Source organism: Mus caroli, chromosome 19 (genome assembly GCF_900094665.2).
Source record: "Mus caroli chromosome 19, CAROLI_EIJ_v1.1, whole genome shotgun sequence".
Lineage (NCBI taxonomy): Eukaryota > Metazoa > Chordata > Mammalia > Rodentia > Muridae > Mus > Mus caroli.
In genome coordinates, this window is record NC_034588.1 from 53785656 (window position 1) to 53795851 (window position 10196).

Below are 10196 nucleotides of genomic sequence, written 5' to 3' on the forward strand. Positions count from 1 at the left end.
CTCTGTCTCTCTGTCTCTCTCTCTCTCTCTGTGTGTGTGTGTGTGTGTGTGTACAGGTGCACATGAAGACTAGAGGTAGATGTGGAGTATTTTCTTCGACTGCTCTCCAGTTTATTTTGCGAGACAGAGCGTCTCACTGACCACAGGGATCCTCCTGTCCCCATCCATCTACTGCTAAGACAGCAAACTGCTAGACACCTAGACCTAGCCATTCCTATGAGTGACGGAGATCTGAACCCAGGTTCTCTGCTTGTGTGGCAAGCACTGTAGGCTGACACCTCCCAATCCCTGCCACCTGATCATCTTTAGTTGGTATCTCTAGCACAAAGAACTGGGATCCATCTATTTGGTTTCCAGATACCTGGGAATCCTAAACTTTGGAGGCTCTGCTCTAATCTATCGAGGCTTAGAAGCACCTAGGAATCTGTTCATTTGTGGCTGGAGGGCTCTGCCTTTGCAGCATATCACCCATTAGGTCTGGAACCAAACCTGGCAGTCAATATTAAAGAGTTAGAAAATCCTCCTCACGACTAGCACACCTACCAAGTGTGACCATTTCGTCTTGATGGCAAATCAAGGACCGGAACATAATGAATCCACTTCGGTCTGAGGAGTAAAAACCCACAAAAGTCTGATAAGACTATTTGAAGAAACCGTACATGGAAACAGCTTAACTGATGCTGCCATCAAAGTTAAAAATACTTTGTTAGTTTAATAGTGGGTTTAATTTCAGTGTGTACTCCATATGTCATAAGCAGCAAACAAGTGTGTGGGGTTTTTTTTTTCTCTAATTTTTTAAAAATGAAGTTGTTTTCCTATTGAAATCCACATCCAACTTATTTCAGTTTTTCTGGTTTTTGGAAACAGCTTTATTCTCACCATAACCTGCAATGCTAAATACTAAAGATATACAGACCCCATGTTTTTTTAACCAATGGGATTTATATTTCCCAGAGTCTAAAGACTTCCCTAGTTGTGGCTTGTATACTTAAACAGACACATTAGCTCTGTGATCCTGGGGGTTTAGTCTCTACTCCCAGGCGCAGAGGCGAGTGCGGAGACCGAACAGACCAGACACAGGGAGGCTGAGTTTGATGTGTTTGAGATTCCAGCCGTACTTCACCAAGTACACTCTCTACTCCTCACTTAGAATCTTGTGTGAGTTCCAATCTTGTGTAAATAAAAGCACTTCACGAGGACATAATAAAAACACCAGGTCTTTGATAACATCTAGGAATTGGTCCTTGAGCTGGAAAAGGAGGAGACAGAACGGGAGTGTCCGTGACTCTCATGAGGCGCAGGCAGCCGTGTTTCCCTCCCTGGACATCACAAAGGACCTGTGAAAATGTTTCTGAATGTTCTGGTCAAAGGGCCTGAATCAGACAGCGTTGGACAGAGAGCAGGACCTCCCATCTACCAACCAGTGAAGCATGGGTAATGCACACAAAACCCTCTGTAAAATGTCGAATTAAGAAAGCTAGTACCCACTCCTTGTGATATTGGAAGGATTAGGTTATGTAACAGATGCGAAGTATCTGACCAAACAAACGGAACTGAACCAAACCAAAAAAAAAAAAAAAAAAAAAAAAAAAAAAAAAAAAAAAAAAAAAAAAAAAAAAAAAGCCTCCAGTAGCTAGGGTTTGGTGTGCTGTCTTCTCCCTGCAAGATTAGTCAGACTTTAAACTCCTGGACCCACCATGGCTGTCTCCTCTTGTTGTCATTGCTGTGATGATAAACCCCAGTCAGAGCATCTTAAGGGAGGACAGGTTTTGTTCTGTGTGTTTTTGACTGATGATCACAGGTCACAGTCCATTATTGTGGGGAAGTCAAGACAGGAGCACCACCCTCACAGGCAAGATCAGAGAGAACGAATGTGCAAAAGCGCTCTCTCTGTCACGCTCACAGGCCCTCTTAATCACAGGTCAGGGCTCAGCCCATGAAGTGGTCTACCCTGCCTGTGTCTTCTTACATCAATCAATAATCAAAATGCTCCCCCGAGACAAGCCACGGCCAGCCCAATCTAGATCATTCCTTAAGACTCTCTTCCCAGGTGACTCTAGGTCATGTTGGGTTGACAGTCGCAACAACCAGCATAGTCTCCAACAGGTAAAAGGAAGGGAAACGGGGAAACCACCCTGCTTTCTATAGCATCCGAAATACTTGAGAAGGCAGCATCAGTCCAGGACTTCAGCCCCTGTTAGTCCCCATCTGACGTTCCAGATAGATCACAAAGACTACGTAAAACTGCTGATGTCCTCCAGTGGATTGGATAAACCAAGGTTCCCAGTGGTGAGCTGGCCCCAGCAGTTAGAAGGCTTTGTAGGAAGGAATTTCAGTATGGGATAGAAAACCAAGTTAACTGCACTCTTACCCAAGAGAGTTTTACAACTCCTGACGTTTCCCCCACATTCTCCTTGCCGTCTGTGGTAGGTACAAAGGTCAGGGCTGAGAGCCCAGGCTTCAGAACACTGTTCAGAGTCTGCGAGCCGGAGTCTCGGACCACAGGGGAGCCTAGTCATCAAGAGCTGTCCATGCACACTGAATCCCTTCTCCTTCCTCCATCCCGAATGTGTACAAATTAGTGGCCATGATTAGGTAGGTCATAACTCCCCCTGTCACCTCTACAGCCTAGTCACCAATCCCAGCTCCTTGTCCCATTTCCAGACATGGAGCTGAACAGCCACATTGCCAGAGTAGTCATCAACTAAGATTGCATTTCTCAAAATGGATTTTTTTTAAAAAGCATACTGAATAGAGATTATTTATGATAATCCTCAACATGACCCTGAAAAGCAATGCTTAATTATCTGACAATGTAATTGAATCCCTAAACTTCTCTCTTACCAGAAAGGGCCAAAGCTTCAGAGACTAAAGACTAGTGCTTACAACCTGTCACACGCTGCCTCAAGGGACATCAACGGATGCAGAAGTTACTGCCTTGCAAATATACTTTCTAAAAATAATCAATATTTTTCTTCAGTGCTTATGACAAAACAACCAAGCCACTTCATTTTAATTGCTCGCAAGCTGCACAATGACTTGATCTCTTTAATATTTCACTCATAGTGGCAGCCACTGAGCTATGACTAACTCTCTCCTGAGCATCGCTGCTGTATCCAGATGGCAAGAAATTCATCCCCTTCACTCCTGCCTGAAAAGCAATTCTGATTTTTCTCCCCTTCTTTTTCCCTCCTTCCATTCCACCTGCAGTAACTGTTTCCACTCCAAAGGAGCTGGGAGGCGAAAGGGGGAACACCAGGCAAAGGTTAGTACAAGTAAAATTACTTTTTAAAAATGGAGCATAAACCCTGCAGCTTTAAATCCTACTGCATCAAGCCCTGGATTTCTTCCATAACTGAGCTACAAAATGGTAACAAGAAAGGAGGAAAAAAATGTCTCTTCTTCCCAGTCAGTCCTTCCACAGCTCTTCAGCCGGATTGGCAGTGGCCAGCCCATCCCCCACACCTTCCCAGCCCAGAGGCGCCGCCAGTACAGGTGGGCTGGGCACCGGACCTTGGCCCTCAGGCTTCGCCCACATCCGGCGACCAAGGTCAAGGGCGACCGCTTCCTTTCCCAGCCTAGAAGCCCCGGGAACCGCTGCCAAAGTTTCAGGCCGGGCTGGGGCCAGCTCTGCTCTCGAAACCCCTTGCCCTCAGGCACCTGCCCAGCGCGCCCTATTCCAGACCCCGCACCGTCTCCGCACGCCATCCCACCTGGTCCCCACTCACCTCGGGTGGACATGGCTCAGGCAGCCACAGCGAAGCAGGAGGGAGAAGCGAAACCCGCAGGGCGTGGGGAGGAGAGGATCCCAAGACGTGCACACGGGCTCGCGCGTCCTCCCAGCCCCGGGCGAGCGCACGCCTCCCGCAGGACACCTGCTCGGCTCGCTGGCTCGGGGCAGCCCGGCGGGCAGCCGCGGATCTGCAGGGCGCGGCGCGGCTGACAGCTAAGGCCGGCTGGGCGGGGCCGGTTCCCCCTCCCGGTGCCCGTGGGCCGGGCCCACTCGGGTCCAGAGGCTGCTGGGGACTCACTGCCCGCTTGGCCACGGCGCCAAGCGGAGCTTTGTTTCTGAGCAAGGTGGGGCGTGTGATGGGGTCTATGTCGGCTACTCTCTGGACCCGAGTCTCTGATGATGATGATGATAATGCGGGGGATGGAGGGGGAGGTATTGCTGTCAGTGAATGCTTTCCAGCTTCCAGCCTTGGTCCCAGAGAGACACCATTAGAAGGAGTGAGTCTATGCCTTCCCTAAGCGCTGTCCTTGAGTGGAGAAAGAATTCCAGGGTCACCTGAGGGGGATTGACCCTGACTGTGGAGCAGTCTTTGGCTGTTCATAAGCAGGACCAGCTATGACCCTCATCAAGGCCAGTCCAACTCTAGAAAGGCTGGTAACCGGGATGGGACAAGGCTGGAGCCGAGAGAGGGTGACGAAACCCTTTCTGTGTATCATCAGGACAGAAATGAGAAGACTCGGAAGTCTGCTGCCTCGGAGGTGTGTAGACTGCCTCTGTGCTGGCTGGGAGAACAAAGAACAGCTGGCCCCGAGTTCTAAACTCCCCGAGTCCCTTCCTCACCTCTGTTCCTCTGCACTCCGCAAAGGTCTAGTTATTTTCTGCAGAAGTTCTTCCCAAATCTCCTGATAAAAACGAGATTCGCAGAATAGGTACGGCAATTCAGAAATGCTCAAAGAACAGGTGGACATAATTCTAGGAAAAAAATGATGGGCAGATAGTTGGAGAACGCCCAGCTTTATGATCGCGTCCTCAGGGGAGTGTGAGGATAAAGACATAATGAGAGAAGAAAATTGCGAACTCCAATAGCAACGCCTAAACTCAGCACCTAACATCAGCTCATTGGCTGCGGCCTCAAAATGACTTCTTTCTCTCTGACCTTAGTTCACCATGAACCCTTCACACCTGAGTGATTCCAGGGAAGTCTCCATGCTCAACCTCCATCTTCCTCAGCCTCAACGCTCCTCAGCCTGCCTCCAGTCTCTGCCTCCTTCACTTTAATTCTACCTGTTGGCCTTGAGAATAGTTTTTGTTTGTTTTGGGGGTTGGGGGAGGAGCTTGTTTGTTTGTTCGTTTGTTTACTTAGGCCGTTGTCATAACTCCAAAGCTTGCAGCGTGCCCCCCACTGATCAACAGATAGTCTCAGTATTTCATCCAAGCAATTAATTCCTCCAACAAAGATTGAGCGAGCATATCCTATGTGCCAGTCCTCATGGCAGGTCGTAGGGCCACAACAGTGAGTGAAACAGGCGTGATCCATGTCTAAAAGAGCTTCCGTCTTCTGAAATGTTAAGAACCCTGAACACTGTGCATGCCTGTCCTCCTGTGCACCTCTAGCTATCCCCCAAACACTACATAACGACTTTCCCTGCAGACATTTCTCAATAATGATGTTTTCTGTTTCCTGCCTTTCTTCACTCTTTCTATTCTTTGCAAATGTCTTCCTCCCCACCTAAATTAACCCTAAAGCCATCTCATAAAACATTCCCTGTTACTTCATTGGCCACTGACCTCTCGACTTCCCTGTATTTCCAAAAAACGCCAGACACACAACTGCTCAACACATTGTTTTTTGTTTCTGTTTAATGATTGCATTGTGTGTTCTCCCTAAAAACCCTGTTAACCATCTCAGTCCTGTTGAGTTGACTTTGTTCTGTGAGTATGCCACACTGTATACATTAGAGCAAATGCCACACAGGGACCGAGGTCCCTGAGGCCTGTCTACCCTTAGCCTCTTGATAATACATAGTCCCTTTCTTCATCTGCCATAGTCGCTCTTATCTTTGTAACCTCATTGTACAGCTGCAGACACAGTACCAGCAGATCTTACCCTCAAGTCCTTAAGATGCTTATAATAGACCACACAGATGGTCATAAAATATGCTCCTAACTGTGTCTGGATAAGGCGATGCACACAGTGTTTTTAGGCAGAGAGCAAGCATAGTCAGCCTTCATCTTAGCTCTGGGCTTCCCGTCTATGAATTCAAACAACTGTTGGCCAAAACTATTGAATAGAATAACTGCATCTCGTCAGACATGGTGGCACATGCCTACACTCTCAGCACTCAGGGAGCCAAGCCAAGAGGATCCTGAGTTCAAGGCCAGCCTGGGTTACATGGCAACACACGTCTGAAGACAATCAATTGTGTTTGTATTGAACATAGATACTTCCCTTCCCCCTGGCTTCCTAAAGAACTTAACACATCGTTTTATGTTACATTTTCATTGAGCATTGGGTTATTATGACTAAGCTGGAAATGACTTAAAGAATTCAGGCAGAAATGTATAGTTTACATGCAAACATGACAGCATTTTATAGAAGAATTTTGACCATTCACTCTGATGGCACTAGAAATAGTCTCCCATAGACAATGAAGGGCATGCATATTCAGGCCTGGCAACTTGAAAAATAAATTAATTATCAAAGATTATCTTTATCTAAAAGAGTTTCCTATGAGCTGGATTTTATCTTCAGATTTATTATCAGGTCTGAGAATATGTGTGTGTGTGTGTGTGTGTGTGTGTGTGTGTACACACTTATGTGTGCTCATACGGATGTGAATGGATGTGCCAGACATCTTCCTATATTGCACTTCCCCTTGTTTTTTTGAGACAGGGTCTCTGCACTGAACCTGGAGCTCACTGCTTCCCCTACACTGGTTGGTGAATGGGATCTACCTGTCCCCTCCCCGGCCCCAGTTCTGGGTTAGGCACCTGGTACCCTACAAGCTTTATGTGGGCTCTGGGGACCTGAACACAGGTCATCAATGCTTCTGGGTAAGCACGTGATATGCTGGGTAAGCACTTGACACGCTGAGACATCTCCCTTGCCCCAGATGCTACTGGGAAATGCCTTCAGAGCCAGCCACATTCCAGAATCCCCACAGAGATTGGAAGACTTGAAGAATCTTCCAACCAGCAAGAGTCAAGACAGACTCTTCTGAGTGCAAGGAGGCTGAGATGAACACGGGGCCTTTGGAGACACACTGAGTGCCACGTTCAAGGTCAAGCAAGGCTATGCTACACATTCTATACTATGAATTAGAAGGAGGGATTTGGATTGACCAGAAGAAGTGTATTCTGATGTGTCTAAAAAAAAAAAAACCAAATGGTTAGTTACGTTTGGCTCTTGCCAGAAGTATGCTTTCAAGTTGGCATGGGAGGGCGCTAGTGTGCGTTATTCATGCTTTCTGCCTTTAAATGGTTGGATATTGATTCTTCACCGCCACAGCTTGCAGCTCCTGCTCCTGTCGCTTCTCATTCTTAACCCGAACTTTTTGCCAGTGGTGTGAGAATCATTCTGCTTAATGTGTGACTTCAAGTCAGAAAGGACATTTAATGCTTTTACATCAAACGCCTTTTTAGGTCCCTCTGTGTAACAGACAATGAGGACCTGGAACAAGAGCAGACCTCAGACTCCTGTGAGGTAGAGGGCGACTGGGGGCCCTTGGTTAAGCCTGGCTCCTACAGAAGGCTAAGTGGCCTCAGGTTAGCATTAGTTGGAATCTCAGACCTTCAAGAAAATGAAGCAAAGTTCTACATTATCACAGCTCCCTCGGGGCTGGGGAGGACGTGGAGCAGTGAGGAGCATGTGCCAGTCCTTCAGGGGCCTGAGTTCAGTCCTAGTACCCAGGTCAGCTGTTCACAAGACCCCTAACTCCAGCCACTCCCTCTTCTAGCCTCTGTGGATACCCACTCACATGAACACACACACACACACACACACACACACACACACACACACACACACACCCGGGGCCCGGGTGAGGTTAAAATAAATATTTTTAAAGCATTCCTAATGTAAACCTCCAAAATTCCCACGGAGTAAAATCCACCAAAAATAATGCAAGCTTCAAAGACCATAGACACACAAGAAAAGAACCAGCCCTGGGCAAGAGTCAGTGGGATCTGCAGAGGCAGATGCTAAGTGAGTGTGGTAGAGCTTCCAATTCTGTGCAGCAAAGGCTTTGTGTACTTTTTCTCTCCTCTCCCCTCCCCTCCCCTCCCCTCTTCACTCCCCTCTCCTCTCCACTCCCCTCTCCTCTCTTCTCTTCCTCCCTCCCTCCCTTTTTTTCTTTTTGTATTTTGTCTTTAAATTTTTTTTTTTTAGTTTGTCTGTTTTGGTTTTCTTTCTTTATTATTATTTTTTTTGTTTTGTTTTTAGTGTTTGTTTTTCTTTTTTGAGAGAGGAAAGAGCATGGAGTTGGGTTAGCAGAGAGGAGGGGGAGGAGTTGGGGGAAGGGAAGGAGTATGCTCAAAATATATTGTATAAAAATACATTAAATAAAAACAGTTTCAAAAAGCTAGGGGATAGAGGAATTGACAGACAAATAATAAAAACTCTAATAAAGAATTAAAAGCATGGAGAGGCATTTGAAGAAAACAGCCGAGAACGGCGCTGCATGCCAATGAGCTATGGAAATAAAAATGTATCAACTAGAATGGGTTTTTAAAACATAGAGATACATTGCATTGAAACTGAACAATACTACATAGATCTAAAAGGCCAAGAAAATTAAACTTGCAGTTATCAAGCTGTTCCTGACCTGAAGCCACCATCCCTACTAAGCTAGCTATCATGGTAGTGTTAGGGTGTTGAAGGTGCCGTTTGAGCCATGGATAAACTCAGTCATCAGTGTTACCTAGCTATGGACTCTGTGAGTTGAAATAATGACTAGCCTCAGGCCATTCCCGAGGATACAATAGTGGTGTGAAGGTTATAGGAGTAGCCAACCTCTTTCTGATTGGGTTTTAATGCTGTCTGTAAGAGGAAAGTCAGCCTTGCCATTGCCATGGGACTAAGAACCCACAGAGAGAGGTGAGTCCTGGGCCTTATAAGAAAACCTACTATTATTCTGCTAAATAGACATAGTATTAAACTAACTCCTAATGATTTAGTATTAACGTATCTCTCGGGCTTCCTCAGAGAGCTTTGTTTTTATAGTGAATGTTGATTGACAACATGGAGACCCCATGCAGAGAGTTAGAGATGTAAGCCCTAAATGGACATTTGGATCGCATCCCTTCCTTCCAAAACTCAGGGATCATCCCAGAAGAGGGGAGCAGCAAGATTAGAGGAACCATAGGTGGCCAATGACTACAGGAAACCAGTTTTGTCCTGGCACCCCAGAGCAGCTGCACGTACAGACAGAAAGCTGTTGTGACAGTGTGTACAAGACCTGAGAAAAATCACGAGGCACAAAACCTTAGCATGGAGGAGGGAGGTGGTCATGAAGTCTCACGCCTAGCTGAGTCGCTATTGGCATTGGATGGTTGCTGGGAGGGGAGTCTGTCATCTAGGAGGACATGACCCATGAGAAGTTACCCAAGATCTAGTAGGATCTACTGAGTAGATGGTCCTACACCATTGCTTCTGGCTGTAATGAGGGAGCAGTTGGACTCATGTCCCCAACTAAAATGTCAGTGAGATGACTGAAGCAGCTATCTATCTGTTGGGCACAAGGTGTCTCAGGACAGTGCTTCCTGGGGATGATCTTTTCCTCAGAAAAAGGGGAGTAGACGATTGGTACAGAACACTCTAGGTTCTGACCGGAGGAAACCCCCCTGCATCACAGCAGAGGAAAGAGAAACCCAAACAACAGAGTTCATTGATTTTGATGAGTTTAAAAGAGTTCACCTCCCAGAGAGGCTGGAGAGGACAGAACTCACGAGTGTGTGTGGGAGCGGGATAAAGAAAGAGCTGCCAGGTGGGGAGGGGTGTGTAGAGAAAGGGCTGCCAGGTTGGGGGTGGCTCTATAGAGAAAAAGCTCCCAATATCCACAAACATCCTCTTGAGACCTTATTGACTTCTAGGTACATCACTTGGAGATCCAGAGGGAAAATAGGCAAACACTTGAAAACTAAGCGGTTTGTTGAGCTCATACATTCTTCAAAGGCACAGAGGACATTTACTGGTGATTAATCCAAGGTATTTGGTGGAGGACCCACAGGAGTCACAAGAGTAGGGAAGTTCAAACATTGCCATCGTGAAGGATATACTCTGTACATTCTCACGGTTTTTAATGGGCCTTGAAAAGAGCAAATTGATCTGGAAAGACCTTAACAGCCTACAAGGATGGAGAACAACAACAAATAAAGCCCAGTGTATTAGTCAGGGTTCTCTAGAGTCACAGAACTTATGGATAGTCTCTATATAGTAAAAGAATTTATTGATGACTTACAGTCG

The 10196-nt window shown here is 46.6% G+C and overlaps 1 protein-coding gene across 1 annotated transcript in view; it reads right to left on the reverse strand.

Annotated features, from left to right (window-relative positions):
• The window catches only part of Ablim1 (actin binding LIM protein 1), a 281810-nt gene extending 277758 nt beyond the window's left edge, over nucleotides 1-4052 (reverse strand). The window contains exon 1 of the mRNA XM_029472684.1: nucleotides 3729-4052. Within this exon, the coding sequence (XP_029328544.1) occupies nucleotides 3729-3741 (13 nt within the window). The 5' untranslated portion in view covers nucleotides 3742-4052. The remainder of the gene's footprint in view (nucleotides 1-3728) is intronic.
• Nucleotides 4053-10196: the final 6144 nt, after the last annotated feature.